We start from the raw sequence: 16,435 nt of genomic DNA on the forward strand, positions 1-16,435 counted from the left end.
GACGTACCTTTGAGCCACTGCGACTTTGCGGGTCATCAAAGGTTGAAGCCCTGCGTCAAAAGGTAACTTAAGTGTGCTGGGACGTCAGTGCTTCTGGATAAGGCATTAAGGCTGTATCGGGGAATCCGATTAAATATCTCACAAGAGATCCCATGTTGTTGGGTGGACGACGGCCGTCAGAATTGGTGCTATAAAGAACCCACAAATCTGCAGGTGGCTACTATTGGCAAAAGAAAAATGCAGGCAGCTAGGAGCTGACAATAAATATCACAGCTGATGTGTAGATATTTTGAGAACCATCATCAAAGAACTATATATATGTCCATATTAGCAATATAATTTTTTTAATTTGTATACATAATTAAGAAATGTAATGTAAAACAATTAGAGAAAAACAAACATAATCATCATTTCTACTTACGCAACTAGGAAATGCATAGACTTGACTTCTTAACCTGCATGCTGCACAAGAGTTATGCAGGGAGCACTTGTTACGTGCATAACCATTAAATTCATAGATATTGGTTTGATGCCGTTGATCGTTCGTTCTATTCCAATCCCAAGTTTTAAACTTCTCACATCACTTAATTGTTATATTCATTCTGCACAAAAAATTGTTCAGTTACAATTTGAGTTGGATAGATGAATAACGATATATAAGCATATTTAAAGTTTGAGTTTTCTAAAAAATAGTCATTACAATTGGAAATAATATAACAACTAAATATTAATTAATAAATAACAATGCTTTACAATTTTAGAAAATACAAATATAGAGATATACCACGTTTATTTTGGGCTAATAACTAATCAAAAACGAAGTCGTGTTGTGTAAGGTTCACTCGTCGAGTTATGACTGCTCATTGAAGAGACACCATACCCATCGCGTCGACTCATGCCATGATCAGGCTTGACAGCCGATCATGTTAGCACTCAGAAAAGACTCTGAGATCAATATATGAAGGAGCCCACTAAAAGTCCTTCAAAATGACTTCAAATGAAAATATGTCCAACATCAAAGTTTTGCGCCTCATCGAAAAAAACAACTTTTTCCTTTTAGATCATCTCAATCTAAGGTCATATGCAAATTTTTTTGCTAAAACAGTTATCCGATTATAGAAGACATGTACTACGAATTCAGAAATTTCGGTCAAATACTTGTCACAGTGCGCCAAGCCGAATCCAAACTGAAGTTAAAAACAGAGATAAAAATACATCAAGATCAACTTGGATTGAAAAGTTGTCAATATAACATTTATTCGTTTTTTGAGAGAACAACTTTAGTTTTGGAATTATCTCGATTTGAGTTCGTTTACTACTTCAAAAGGGTCTGACGGTACAATTAGTTTTTCGACCAAACAATTATGGAAAATTCGGACCAAAACATCCAAATTCAACCCAAATTAGGGTTTTGGATGTGAATCCAAGACTGTTATTTTGTACGGAAAGTCGATTCATCCTTTATATACATGAGGGGTGCATACCGATTGAAAAAACAAATCGAACAAACATATCCACTGCTCCATGAAAAATGTAGCATTTCTTATAGCAAACACATGTTAACATGGTTCACATACACTTGTCCACGTACACCTAAAAATATAATTTCACAGTAACACTAATAAGAGCTCGTGAAAACTACACAAAGACCAAGTGCTAAACACATAGTTCAACTACAGTTCACAACAACGCTACGAGAATTTATGAAAATTACAAAGAAACTAAGCAGTGAACTGCATGGATAGTGATGAGTTTATTTCGAGCCAATTTGGAATCTGGGGCCCTCATAATTGAACTGAGATGTATTTTAGTTGTTCATTGGTTCTTTTGAAGCTGAGCTACAATTCAATTTTCTCGCAATGCTTTCAATTAAGAGGAATACCTTTTTAAAGTAACTAGATGATTCAGTCAACCTGATTTCAACAGAATTATGTACCCAATGCGATCCACACTAGGTATGTCCTTAGGTTTTGAAGTTTTATTGTAGAAGACAAATTTGAGGAACAGACTCCTAAAATATTTCTAGCTCCTCTATGCGCGCTCATGCATGGATTTTATGCCCTTGTTCTCTTCTTCTCGAAGTGGGGGTTTGTTTTCGGTTGCAAATTTGAAGCAATGTGATCAAGGCATGTAGAACCCATCGAAGTGAGCTCTTAAGAATTATTTTAGGTGGTGCCCTGTGCTTTTTTTTTTCTTAGTGGGATATAACTCATTGCCAGGCATAGCCTTGCCCTGTAGGGACTTGACAAGCCAAAGGTACCATTCTTGTGGATAAGTGCATTCCCTATTGTCCAATACTCCAAAAATGTTAAAATATTCCCCAACATAGATGAGAAAAGGGGCAAAAAGAGCCAAAAGGAGAAACATAGAGCATAATAGGTTTTGCTTTCCATTTTTTTCATGAACGCACTTGTGCCAACTTCCACAGTAGCCCAAAAGAAAAATACCAAACTTTGAGGGGGCCCTTGATGCAATTTCGCAACACTAAAAGTCCTAGTATAAACTATGCTCTAAGTGACCTCATAATCTATTCTGAACTTTTCTTTTCAGCAAATCCAGCCAAGCAGTGACAAATTTCCCACCCTTTTCCCCCCTTTCCCTCCTTATAAATAACCCTCTAGCACTGCACTGCGCTCTCACACAATTACAACAGAGCAACAAGCAGCAACAACAACCACCTCTCAAGAACAGCAGAAAAAAAAAACAGCTCACTCATCACACACCTCGTAGTTCATTCAGAGGAGAATCGAAACACACAAGAAATCAGCCCAACACAATGAGGCCAGGAGCAGGTTTCAATGCAACGGCAGCGGCGGCCGTAGCCCCCGTGGCGGCCGCCGGAGCCGCGCATTCGGCGTGGCACTCGCCCGTGCCTTACCTCTTCGGCGGCCTGGCCGCCATGCTCGGCCTCATCGCCTTCGCGCTCCTCATCCTTGCCTGCTCCTACTGGAAGCTCTCCGGCTACCTGGAGGGCGGCGCCGCCGGCCGTGGCGATGGCGCCGGCTCCGCCGCCGACGGCATGAAGCCGGCGGCGTCTGACCTGCCGCCGCCGATATGGGAGGAGAAGATCCTGGTGATCATGGCGGGCGACGTGAAGCCGACGTACCTGGCCACGCCCATGTCGAGCAGAGCTTCCTCCTTCGGAGACCGCAGCAGCAAGGGAGAGGAGGGGGGAGAAGAGAAGAAAGTGCAGGAAGTCGCCTTGGCTAGCATCAAAGTTGATGATAATGGTGAGCACAGTGAGAGCCAGAGAGAAACTGATGATCACCACCGCATCCCAGAGGTGTGACTGAGATTTTGCTTCTTCTTCTTCATTTAGGTTTAGGTAATGTTTTGGTGGCCGGCTGATAGGTCGATCGATGAGATCACTCGAATGGCTCAAAATTGTTGGCAGAGCAATTTTGTTTTGGTTTCCTGAAAAAAATATGGAGCACTTTGATGCCTCCAGATGCCCAGATAGGATATAGAACGGGATTGGATAAAGTCCATGTACACTGGGAAGTACGTGCAGACCCGATCAGAGTCATAATTTTTGTGGGGTTGTGTGTGATTCTGCAATGACGAAAACGGAGCAGAGCCGAATTGCCGACAGTATGGCACAAGAGAACAGCAATTTATCAAGACCATATTTTTGTGGAGTTATCTGTAACTTAATTTTGCCATGATGGGAGTGAGAAATGCAGCTTTTGCTAAGCCTCTTGTCCCTACATAAAAAGTTGGTGCTTCTATTTCCTTTGCTTTTGGGGTTTTTTGGCTCCTTGTAATGGAAATGAGAATATTTTTCTTCTTCTTCTGCTCCTTTCTGTTGTGGCCAAGTGGGGGCGTGTCTGTGTATGTGTGGAGGAATCAGGTAGGGCACACACTTTACATGTATGAGTAAACCAAGGGCAAAGTGGATGAGAATGGTTTCAGGTAGGAGACGCGGTGCGCCGATGGGCATACTTCTCATGATTGCGAATATATGATATGATCAGGAGAAAGAAAAACCACATGAGCAGGATAAATATTCCCCACTGGAGAGGAGAGGAGACTCGAGCCGTTTTTTGTTTCCTTGTGGACACTGTTGTTTTCAGGATATCCAGTCCAGTCAGGAGTCAGCCGATCGAACTTGGGAGACAGGGTATAGTGAACAGATTCTTGAAGACGATGTGAGACTGATATCCACCATGCATACATGATGTTGATTTGTATGTATAGATATCACCAGAGTGTATCTGTATGTAACGTATACCGTTATCACCAAGTGTATAATTAGTTCCTGTTACAAATTGACTGCGTCGAGAAGAGCTCGTGACGATGGAACAAAGGAGCTGTTGCTGACTTTGTTGCTGCTTTTGCGCATGTCAGGTTTGCAGTCGCATTGTACATCCTTATCTTAGTTCATCTCCAAGAAAGAGAGCCAGCCAGCCAGCCATGTATACATAAATTTCCAAAGTAAAGTAGCCGATTGTGTTGCAATTGTCCGGATGCATAAGGATCACATATTTTAATTTCCTTCGAAGAGTCGCGTCCAAGAGTAAGGATTCATAGTTGGGTATGATGCAAAAACCACTAACGAGTAGTAACAACTGAGATGGGACGGCAGTTGGCCGTCTGTCTGAAAATGTTAGCGCAAGTCAGTCATCACACATGAATTAATTATGCAAGTAGCAGCATCAGTAGTGGCGTGGTTGGGGTTGGAGAGAGCCAACTCGAAAGTAAAGCTTGGAGAGAGCTCGGCGGAAGGAACCTGACGTCCTGATCGTTACGGTTTACTGATTATTAATCGTTACAGTTTGGCCTCGATCTCTGTCATAAAAATCCTGCAGTATCTATCTACCCCCTTGGATCTGAATTTCTTTAACTTGACTCCAACCGTCTTACCAACCGAGAGACAAAATTAAAGGTTTCACCATGCATGTTAACTTCACCCAAGTGAAATTTCACCAATGGAATCCGTCAAAAGAAATTTCACCAATGGAAGCGCGGTAGTGGCTCTCCATGTCACTCGTCGGTATGTACTAGCTCGACCATGGAGCGACATCTTGGGCCCGGGTTTGGAGATCGATGGACCGAGCTAGACGACGCGTACGCTTGGCTTGATTATTGGTGTTGGCGGTTTTCCATGAACAGGAGGGATGCGATCTAGAGTCGATTGCATGATTGATTGATCCACCCAAAAACATTCCTTTAATCATGAAGTCATCTTCTCCAGCTGCTCCATCGATCCGGGTCGGAGTCGAAGGCCGGTGAACACCGCTTTCGTCAGTCAGTTGCATACGAACTTCTCTCAAGGGAAGAAAGAAAAGGCTCTTTACAGCTAAAGTTGGCCCAATTGGGAGTTGTATATTCTGCCTGCCTGACTTGGAGAGAGTGAATTAGCAATTGGGATTTGGGTCTCTTTGTGAGTTAGTGATGTGTGAGAGTGTTGAGATGGAGAGATGAGGGTTGCGAGAGGAGGAGACAAGCGGTTGTGTGGAAGGAGCTGGACAGCATGGGCTGGGCTGTGTGTGTATCTATGGCTGCGCAGGCGATTCGGTGGAGCTATCGGGGTGACGACGACGGCCACCACGGGCAACGGGGTCTAATTTGCCCGCCGCGTCACGGGGCGACTGCGACCGGAGCTGGCCTCCACGCCCGTTTGTTGCTCGTCCGTACGTTTCTCTCCGTTTTCTTCAGTGTTTGTCTTGTTTTGTTTTCTTTAGTATCTCTTGCAGATGGATTGCTGATCTTTTCAGTCATTCTAGGTAGGCATTCAGGATCGATTAGCGCAGCAGGCACCGATCGAGATGGCAAGAGTGCCGTACGTGCCTCCGTGACGAAGGAGCCATAGTCCCAGAGAGAATTTGACGTGGTACCACTATGCAAAACCAAAGATTCCAAAATATCAGTGAAATAATCATCTTTTTCAAAATACCACTACAATTCAGTTTTTCATGCAAAATACCACTATCGTCAATTGACTGTTAGTCAAAGCCAACCAAAGATTTCATAGTATTGTTAAAATGATGTCTAAATGTGCCGCTGAAATGTCGATGAAATGCAAGCAAATGTTGTTGAATTGTGAAAAGGTAAGGATATATATGTCCATTTTTGTGGTTGTTAGTCTCTAGTGGTATTTTGGCATGAAAAACCGAATTGTAATGGTATTTTGTAAGAAATAATTATTTGAGTGGTATTTTGAGACTTTTGATTTTGCATCGCGGCGGCATGTCAATTCTCTCACAGGCCCTATGGCGACGAGTGTAGAGGGGGCCGGCCGGGCGATGATGTACGCGCTGCTCGGCCCGTGCCGTGCGTGCCTTGTTTGCCCCGTATGTACGTCCTTGGCGGATGGAATCAGCCGTGCACTCCACCAATTATGCTGACGCCACCAGCCAGCCGCTGCCGAGCACAAGGCGCGGCAGTGCGTGCGTGCCGCTGCCTGCCTCCTCTATTATTGGCACGTATCGGGCCGGCCGGGGCACGTTAATTCGCTAGCGCCGTCGACGACTAGATCGGCTTGGTTAGTGCAGCGTGCCAGCGTGACCTCTGCTTATCCATTGCTCCGCCGGAATTATTAATGTTGATGATTGCTTCGGGCTAGCAAGTGCAGTGCAGCGCTCTCTGTATGATCCTTTCGACGGTACGACGATTTGCTGTCACATTATCAACCACCAGTGTGTCCTTTGTGAATTTCGAACGGTTATCAGCCACTAGTGTGTCCTTTGCGAATTTCGAATGGTTTAAGGGATTGAAACAGCTTCTACACCCTGGAGTTGGGTCACTGACTCGTGGAGTCCCACATGTCAGCGGCCATACTGCCAGGTTGCAGTACGTCAGAGGAGTCATCTCTCTCTTTTTGAACCGACCAATTCATGCTCCTCTGTTGGGCGTTACGGCGGGGCCAGGTTTGAAAGAAACACATGTTAGCTTATCCCTGTAAAAAAAAGGTACGGAGTTGTATTATTCCTGGGTCCTGGCTACTTGGCTATTTGATCAGTGATGATCACGTATGGAGAACAATTTAGCAAGAGAACAGCCCCCAATGGCCCAATCACCATCAGAGCATGCGTGTCCCTGTGTCATCGTTGTCCTGCCACTGGCCGGCCTTCTTCATCCGCGTGCGAGCAACCAACCTGTTGTCTTCTCAACATCAACGAACTATTTATCCGTCATGTATATTCTTCTCAGGACTTGATCGAGGCCTACCATACGCACGGAATATCCTACCAACAACTTGGCATGGCAAACCGTAAGAAAGGATCTTGACTGTAATTAGTTTGTGACCGGCCCATGGTCAGAAAATGAGATGAGATCCTCTGCCTACCACTTCGCTTCTCGTGGCCAGAAACAGCTCCCGCCATTTGCCATTCGATACCATTCATGGCTAGAATCCATGGTGAAGCATGAATGGTCCATGCGTCTCGCAAGAAACAAATTAAACAGCCGCGCCTTTTGCCGAGGTCCTGATCTAGTAGTAGTCGACATGCTGATAGAGTGATAGATGCTGTGGACTGTGGAATACGTAACTGTAGCTTTGAAGAACCCAATGGTTCCGTTTCGAAAAAAAAAAAAGGACCCAATGGAAGTAACAGTCCCGCGGAAAGGGGCGAAGGAGGAGTTGGGGTGACGCCGTGAAGGACAGCGACTCAGCGCCAGCGGCCACTGGACCGTATTGCAGGGGAATAATGGGGAATTTGGAATTTGGATCAGGGAGGAGGAGGAGGAGAGCGACGACTGGGGCATTGTGCTTCAGGTGTCCAGGGACCAGCAGCTATATAGTACGATCGATGCCAGCCGGTCGACTGGTACGTGGTGCCGGCAACACTGGCTGGAGGACCATATATGCTGCTTGAGGCTTGAGCTGTTCACACCTCACATTATTGATGCCGTCAGAGCAGTACTGTGTGTACTTCCTACTTGGTGTGGTCGATCGATTCTAATCTCGGTGGGTTTCTTTTCTTCTTGGAATCTTGTTGCTCGAACCACTGATGAAGGGGAAGAAGATTGGTGTCTGTTGGCATCTTCGGCTCCGCTGGGACCGAAATGGACGAGTCGGGAGTCCACTGCATTGTCAAATTTGGGGGTTAAGCTTAAGCTAGCCTCCCGCCTGAAAGACATGGTTGCCGATTTCCGTTATGGAGGCATGGGTATGGTTAGAATGTTCCGTCCTGACAGGAACAACTGAATTGCACACTGATTTATGCAGTTCCGATGTTTCAACAAAAAGGAAAATGATGCGTTTCCGCGCTGCCGCTCTCGTGGTACTTCGGTTCATGATCGAATTCGACAGGCTTGTCGGCAGCTCGTGGCGCTAGAGTAGAAAAATCCAACATCTATCAATTTTGTTGTTTCTCAGGCGACCGAGAGATAACAACTTCTCAGTTGCTAATAATAATGGTTCGTTGCGAGCATCAAGATTCATACCATTATAAATGGCATGTGAAGACAATGGATCGAAAGAATATTAGTAGCCGACTGAAAATTGTTACTATTTCTCAGTGGGCTAAGCCGTAAACGCTCCATAAAAAAATGTTGTTGCCATTGTTGTAAGATACCTTCGAAAAGCAAACTTTCTAGTTTTTTATCTTTTAGAATGGATCTACCTAACTCACTTCGGTCGATGAAGCCAACTCATTTTGGGCACACAAAGAAATCACACCAAGCAACGGACGGATCCCAGAGCAATCTCACAAATTATTTCCAATGCTAAAGTTTCACAAAATCACATAACTTCATGTGCAACGTTAGCCTTGAAAACTTGCAACTAACTCGAGTGGATTTCACTAAATTTCAGCAAAACCATTTAGAAAGAAAAACATCACTATGCTTCTTGCTAACAATAACTATAAGTTTACGAATTTGTAATACGAAGTAATAATGTCGATTTTGCCACTATTTTATCTAAGTGGATGCAACAAGTTTTTTTTAGTTGCAAATTGAAAATTGTAATTTTAAGCAAATTGCAGACAAATTTTATAATGCTCCAATAACTTTTAAAACTAGGAACTCAATTTTTGATAAATACTCTCAGATCCTTTCAAAGAATAAATACATTACAAAAGATGTAAGAAAGCAAGCATTTTTCAAGCAAATTTCGTATAGGTTTTGTACTATTTTAAATATATATTTTTGTGAGACAATGGGTGCCTTACATACACGCAATGATGAAAATATTTAAAGTCACATAAGGAGTACACATTTTTGTCCCGACATGTTTTTTTCACATGTTTCATGCGAAAAAAAAACAGACTGAAAACAAAAATGTTCGAGTTTCAAGTTTTGATTTCGGCTTTCACTCCTCCTTGGCCTTTGAAGCCCAGCAGTTAGTTTTGAGCGTTCCATTTTCATTGGGTTAGCAGGTCCACATGACCTAAGCTAAATGGGTCGGCCCTTGTGTGATATGGGCCTCGTGGGCCAGAAGACCGGCCCGATCAGCGGTACAGAGCATTCTCGAGTCGAGAGCACGGGCTGGGGAGAAGCTCTGATTACGTGGCGTCACATCTACATTTGCAATAGTTTCTAAAAAAAAAATCTGCATTTGCAATTTTGCATCATCAGAAGTAGTCGTTATTTTAGTGCAAACTTGCACTGCAAGTATTTAGGGAGTACTCCGTAGGACGCATCCGGGTCCGGCATTGGAGACGTGCCGTCGGAACACATTCGGTTATTCAGAAGAACGGAGAAACTTGCTTGCTTAGACCTCGGTTGCTTGCAGGAAAAATGGAAATTTTGGCAGCTGCTACCTGAATGGTTAGGGTACAACAATACAAGTCATTTTTACCGATCAACAGATGAAGCAGTAGTAGTACTAGCACTCTTTTATTGCATCAAACAGTACAATCTGATACTGTTCTCCACAAACAAGCACACATACATTAACACACAGGGCATACGTACACCTCTTATTCGAACAGGGACCAAGTCGAAGGCACCCTTCATGTATAGTTGTGACTTCAAAAATGAAGAAGTCCCGACAGACCACGGATCACTTTACTCCGTCAGGCCATCAAACCCAGATGATGAGCTCTACTACTTCTTAATATCCTACGGAGGACTCCCTCTCCATCATAGCTCGAGGAACACGAACTCCTCGATCGCCGGGATCTTCCCGATCTTCTCCAGTGTCTCCTTGTCGGGCTCCTCGTCGACACCGATAGCCATGATTGCCTGCTTTCCGCGGAAGGTCCGGCCGACGCTCATGAAGCTAACGTTCACGTTCCTCTGTCCAAGGATGTTCCCGACCTTGCCAATCATACCAGGCTGGTCGATCTGCCGGCAGAGGATCAGGTTGCCCTCCAGGCTGACGTCGACCTCGTATGGCCCGACGACGGTCAGATGTGGAATGCCGTACTTGACCCTGCCTGTGACGACAATGTCCCCGCCGGTGCTGATCGCGCCGGCAAATTTGGACTGCACGTTCGAGAGGCGAACCTGGATGGACTCAAGTGGCGATTCTGCAGCGGCGGCATTGTCATGGGAGACCCGCTCCTCGGCGATGCGCAGGCCACGCTGCTTTGCTGTATAATCCGCGTTCACAAGGTTGACGAATGTGCTAGACACAGGCTCCACGATGCCCTTGGTGACCATTGCACGGAGGAGCCTCGTGTCGAGGTCGTCCGGGTCCCTGGCGGAGGTGTACACTACTTTGACCCCCTTGATGCCACTCTCGCCGGCAACAAGCTGCACTGCCAGCCTTCCCAGTTTCTCTGCCAGGGAAACATACGGAGCGAGCTCTGACAAAACCTGATGAATAGAAGAAACAGATTCATAAGAACAAGTTGTCCAAAAACTTGCACGGTTGCAGTATGCCATTCACATGTCAAGAGCTTCGTACCTCTGCTGGGACCATTGGAGCATTCACAGCTGTCGCTGCGAGCTCGCCTCTCAGTGCACCTACGACAGCTTCTGCTATTTCGATAGCGACGCCTTCCTGCAATGTGGTGAGTTCAGTAAAGTTGGTACATCAGAAACAGCCGCAGGTGGTTTACATCAATGTAGGGACACGTATTGACATGGTTGTAGGTAAGATGCAGACCTGGGCCTCTACCGTGCTTGCTCCAAGATGGGGTGTAACAGTTACGTTCTCATGAAGCACCAGCTTGCTGTCCTTTGGTGGGGGCTCCACTGTGAAGACATCAAGAGCTGCCTGATCCAGATTGGAAAGGAAAAAGTAATGCCTTTCAGGGAAATCTTCACGATGATGAGTTAGAAGAAAATCGAACAGAAGAAATTTCGAATCACCTGAGCAACTTTGCCGGAGTCCAGAGCTCTGACCAGAGCATCTTCATCAATCACTCCACCCCTAGCCACATTAATGATCCGCACACCGGTCTTCATCTTTGCGAAGGACTCGTCGTTGAAGACCTTGGATGTCGCTGGGGTGAGTGGCATATGGAGGGAGATGAAGTCAGCTTTTGCTACGGCCTCCTCGAAAGATACCAACTCAGCTCCAATGGCACGGGCCTTATCGGCAGGGGCATAGGGGTCATGTGCAATCACATGCATCCCAAGCCCTTTTGCTCGCCTTGCTACCTCTGAGCCAACCTTCCCGAAGCCCATGATGGCAAGAGTCTTTCCAACTAGGGAAACTCCAACATACTTGGTTCTTTGCCATTTACCTGTGGCAAATAAGACGAAAACATTCATTAGCAAGAATGGAACCAGTTCACTAGCATAACCAGAGGCAGTGCTTTTGAACTCCCCCTTTAAAATCATACTATAACTTTACAGGTCACATGAAATTGTACACATGGCAGACAGGAATACAGTTTACCCAACTCTGAAGTGGCGATGGTGAAATTGCCGTTAAACTTTATAGTGGGAAACTGAAAATTCTTACTGGGTAGTTACATCCACAAAAAAAATTACAGGTAAAAAATAGCCCGGCCTACATCCACCAAATTCTCACATTGACAAAGCATGGATATTTCAGCATCATAAGTGCCCAAAAGTAACAGGTTAAACTAAATTTCAGATAGCGATTTTGGCTCAACGAATGGCATTATTTTGAGTATAATTTTGGCAAATAGGCTGTCCCTTTCAAAAAAGATCAAAATGTTAAAGTTGAGCAGGGAACCTATTCTCCACTAAACTGGGGTATCTGATACACCAAATTTTATTAGGGGAATACTATCAGAATGGTTTTGAATAAATTCCTCAATAAACAATAAACATCATCGTACTGAAATTTGAACCATTTACCATGAGACACGTATAAGCCCAATATTAACATGATTTAATGATTGCATTGAAGGCCTATCAAAACTCGTAGCTTAGGAAACAAATTATGACCTTCAATAATTTGCATACATATCCACCTTGGTTCATTCACCGATTTACACTAGGGAATAGCAAATATATTGACAGCATAAGTGTGCTATCTGAACTAACGACAGAAGGCATATACCACCCACACACGTTTTAATACACCTTTTTTGGTTACACTGATAAGCTGTCATTATCTGACATAGACTTCAGAGAACGAAAAAATGCAAGACTGTACCCAATCAATAACCCCCAGCACACCAATATCACATTCAAAATGATGGATGTAAGCTCTTGCTGAACACTTTGTTCTTCTTTTTTTGTAATAATTTTGGCATGCTGTTACAGTCAAATTATTGGGGGTACTGTGTGTACTTTTTTCTGTTTCTGACCGAAACACCGATGGTAAATTTATGTTACTGGGGTGATTTGTGTGTACTTTGCTTGTTCTCTTTTGCACAGAAAAAGGAATAGGGGGGAATGCTCATTTATATGTAAGTTCATTGCGGTTTTAAAATTGGCTTGCGGGCAGAAGGTTTTTTTTAAGGTTGGCACAGTTTAGTTAGAAGAAATAAAGAAAACCGTCAGACCTATTATTATTATGGTTACTAAAGCTAAGAGCAAATTTTAATCTCAGATCAACCACAAGCAAACATCTCAGTTGCCCAAATGTTTTTTTGGATAGGAAGGCAGACAATTGTCTACCTTATGTATTCCAATTGCCCAAAATGTACCAGTAGCCATTTTGTGTGGTTACTTGACTGATCACTGATCAGCTGATGACATCAGGTAAGTTTGCCCTTTTGTGTCTATCAAAGAACAAGTCAAATTTCCATGGTATCGGCGGCAAGCAAAAGAGAGGACAGCAAGGGGCATAAAATTATTCCGATTCTGTGCACGAATACACGTAAGACAGTGGTAACGACGACTACTTTGGTGGTGCTAGTCTAGAGAAATGCGGGCCCTTAGCTGCCAGTCGATGAACAGCGAGGTGGTCCATAGGGCGCAATAGTTTACTTCAGGCTTCAGAAACCAGATGCAGTTCCCTCTAATGATTGATGACTCTCAGTAGTTGGGAAATTAGGTTAGATTCCGTTCTTAAAGACCTTTCGGGTTCAACAGTCACAATCAGATTCATTGAACCTGCCCATCTTCAGTCGTTTTTTTTTCTGAACCATGGACATCTTCAGTAGAATCTTATCTCCTACTATCACTCCTCCATCTGGAGATCCGAATCAAACAGGATAAACTTCTCCGACTGAACTACTGAAGGGTTAAACGGTTATTTTTAACTAAGAACTACTCCCTCTGTTCCTAAAATACTTGTCGTGGTTTTAGGAACGGAGGGAGTACTATTTACGAGATCACTGTTTTTTTTTTTGCGAGATCACTAAGCATCGAGGATAATTCATAGAACGTCAACGTCAAAGAACCTGATAAAATCTAGACTGATGGCAATAATTCGACAGAAAATGTCTCAATTTTAAAGTTCTAACATGCCAGCCCGAAAGTAAACCACTACTACCAACCATCAGAATTCAGAAATGAACGATGTTGTAGTACTACGAGGCCGCAAATTTAAACGAGCAATCAACCAGTAAACGAGAAGGTGGACAGGAAGCAGAATGGACCACTCACCGGCCTTGAGCGCGGCGTCCGCCTGCGAGACGTTGCGCGCCATGGAGGCGAGCAGCGCGATGCCGTGCTCGGCGGCGGCGACGGTGTTGGCCGTGGGCGCGTTGACGACGAGGCAGCCGGCTTCCGTGGCCGCCTGCAGGTCGACGTTGTCGATCCCGACGCCGGCCCGGCCCACGACCCGCAGCCGGCCCCGGCCCGCCTCCAGCACCTCCCTCGTCACCTTGGTGCCGCTGCGCACGATGAGCGCGTCGAACTGCGACACCTTGGCCAGGAGCTCGGCGGGGGACATGCCGTAGGCGCACTCCACGTCCGCGAACTGCCGCAGCACCTCCAGCCCGGCCTCGCCCAGCTTCTCCGCCACCAGCACCGCCGGCTTGGCCCGCGGCGCCGCCTCCGACCCGGACCGCGAGATCCGGCGCGTCGGCTCCGCAGACGCCACCGGCGCCGCCGCCGCCGCCGGCGACGACAGGATCGCGGATCGGATGCGGAGGCGGGCGCCGGCGCGCGCGAAGGGGATCGAGGAGGAAGGCGCGGCGAGGCGTGCCCGCGAGGCGGCCCTCGCCATGGTCGGGCTCGCGCCCGCTTGCGGGTTCGAGAGGAGGGCGCGTGAGGCGGACATGTTTGATTTGATCAGGCTGGCTGGCTGGCTGGCGTGAGAATCCTGTGTGAGAAGAGGAGTACTGCTGCAGAGTTGCGGGACAACAAGGGCTGGTTATAAACGCGAGACGATGGGAGGGTTGGTGGGGGGTTACTGTACTTATTTGGATCAAATTGATTTTTTACCTGGAGGGTGGGGCCCGTGGATTTATTGCGCTGGATAGGTAGGCCCCAAAAAATTTCCCCGAGAGGTGCATCGGGTCCTCCAGATATTTTGTGATTGACCAAGTGTTACTACTCCCCGGCCGTTTTTAGACATGTGTCAGAGTTTAGTTTGTTTGTGGAAAATGTTCGGATAAATGTGGATCATGCGGCGATTTGCACGACCACTAGCACCAGCGGGAGTATATTCGTTCAAGTGCTAAATATGGCAAAGGAAGAATATGGCCCTTGAGAGCACGTGGAACGTTGGAGCCAAAATTGAGTGTTGAATGTTGCATCCAGTTACGATTTGGCGAGAGACACGCAGGTCCGTTTTTCCCATTCCACTGACACGTAACATACAACACTCACATGCATGGCCAGTGGCCAGTGGCGGTTACCAAAACGTCAACGCAATTCACAGATTTACGAAGCAGCAGGATGCTAGTGGAATCGAGTCGATGTACGTATCCCACCGGTCGTTCTCTCATCGTGCGGTTGTCGTTCTCGACAGCCACCGCGGCCGGCCGGGGCCGGTTTTCCACGGGCGGGGCACGCGAAACCTGAAATTTTCCCCGCATGTCTCTGTTGCCGTAAGATTTTCTGATCCGGGAAGCTTCCTCGCCAGCTTCCGCCTCGATTCTGCGCATCCAGGCCGTCGCTTACAAGTCACAAGCGGCTTCTTAATTTTACTCAGTGAACTGGAGAATTGGCTCTTTGCTCGCCCCCAGCCCGTGCGTGCGTGCGGAAACGTGGCTCCGAGCAGCCGGGACGGAAAGCGACCGGAGGAGTGAAGGAGGAGAATCGGTGCGAGCACGCTGGATCGATATATATCCAGTGGCAACACAACAAAAGGTGATGTGTTGAGAATTGTGTTGCAGAGATGATTGGAGTGCGCGTTGATCAGTTGCCAGTGAACGCCCGAAGGAACGTCTCGCCTACCAACCCTGACTTGACTTGGCCTTGGGTTAGGTGGTGAAGTAGTAGCGGACAGTGATACGCAGCGAGCAGAGGATGCGAGCCGGTGCTTGCTGGCCAGTAGAGGGAGTAGTATTTTGGCGCCTTGTAGCCGCATACGTGAGGAATGACGAGAGCATCGACCCCATATGTTGTGATTATGATATGTAAATTAATGGACGACCAGAAGCAGTGAGGCCTGCGATGGGCGATGACGGGGGTTGCGCTTGTGATGTTCCCTACTTCTCTTGTCCCGTAGACCTGTGGGGATCCGCCGCTTCGGGGGACGCCTAATTTCCAATTTTTTTGGACCACTCCTCCAATTTTTTGGAGTAGTTAGGAATGGTGTACGATTGGCCGTATTATTGCTCTTCAGGCGTGATGTTTCCACTTGTCTGATTTTGCATCCTGTTAAAGAGATCGTGCTCTCCAGACGCACCTCCAAGTTACTTGCAACAAGCAGGGTGACCCGTTTAGATTGCGCGGCTAGAGTTGTATAATGAATGATATTTTTCATGTATTTTTATTTTTAGTTGTTTTCTAAATAATCGGAATGATTAGATTATTTTGAGTTGACTAAATTTCGTCTGTACAAGGTTGTATGCCCAGCCACAGCCTGAATGCCTAATACGTATTTTACTTGCGTCCATCATGTTTCCTTTTTCGTAAATAAGAAATGAAATTGTTATCCGATATGTTAGTATTTCCTTTGTTGCGTGTACAGAAGTTAACACTACACGCCTAGATCCCCTTTGGTCATGTAGAAAAGTTTCCCAGCAAAATCTTTGACGTCCTCGTCCCTGGTGGATGGATA

The 16,435-nt window shown here is 46.0% G+C and overlaps 2 protein-coding genes across 2 annotated transcripts; one reads left to right on the forward strand and one right to left on the reverse strand.

Moving 5' to 3' along the window:
* The first annotated feature begins 2,618 nt into the window (after positions 1-2,618).
* Positions 2,619-3,788, forward strand: LOC100841353 (protein GLUTAMINE DUMPER 2). Its single transcript, XM_003574516.4, has one exon. It carries the CDS (start codon positions 2,777-2,779, stop codon positions 3,287-3,289), a length of 513 nt encoding a protein of 170 aa, XP_003574564.1. The 5' UTR covers positions 2,619-2,776; the 3' UTR covers positions 3,290-3,788.
* A 5,966-nt stretch (positions 3,789-9,754) lies between these two features.
* LOC100841053 (D-3-phosphoglycerate dehydrogenase 3, chloroplastic) lies at positions 9,755-14,561 on the reverse strand. Its single transcript, XM_003574515.4, has 5 exons — positions 13,867-14,561; positions 11,206-11,582; positions 11,000-11,110; positions 10,799-10,894; positions 9,755-10,707 (listed from the first exon to the last, which is right to left on the reverse strand). The coding sequence occupies exons 1-5, from the start codon at positions 14,483-14,485 to the stop codon at positions 10,030-10,032; spliced, it is 1,881 nt and encodes a 626-aa protein (XP_003574563.1). The 5' UTR covers positions 14,486-14,561; the 3' UTR covers positions 9,755-10,029.
* Between the last annotated feature and the right edge of the window lie 1,874 nt (positions 14,562-16,435).

This window comes from Brachypodium distachyon, chromosome 3, assembly GCF_000005505.3.
Source record: "Brachypodium distachyon strain Bd21 chromosome 3, Brachypodium_distachyon_v3.0, whole genome shotgun sequence".
NCBI classification, from domain to species: Eukaryota; Viridiplantae; Streptophyta; class Magnoliopsida; order Poales; family Poaceae; genus Brachypodium; species Brachypodium distachyon.

Excerpts from the sequence above, each read along its gene's own strand:
- LOC100841053 (XM_003574515.4), bottom strand. The coding sequence starts at position 14,485 with ATGTCCGCCTCACGCGCCCTCCTCTCGAACCCGCAAGCGGGCGCGAGC. Across the intron at positions 11,111-11,205 it reads ACTCCGGCAAAGTTGCTCAG|GCAGCTCTTGATGTCTTCAC; the intron begins GTGATTCGAAAT and ends AATCTGGATCAG. Across the intron at positions 10,708-10,798 it reads CTCCAATGGTCCCAGCAGAG|GTTTTGTCAGAGCTCGCTCC; the intron begins GTACGAAGCTCT and ends TCTATTCATCAG.
- LOC100841353 (XM_003574516.4), top strand. The coding sequence starts at position 2,777 with ATGAGGCCAGGAGCAGGTTTCAATGCAACGGCAGCGGCGGCCGTAGCC.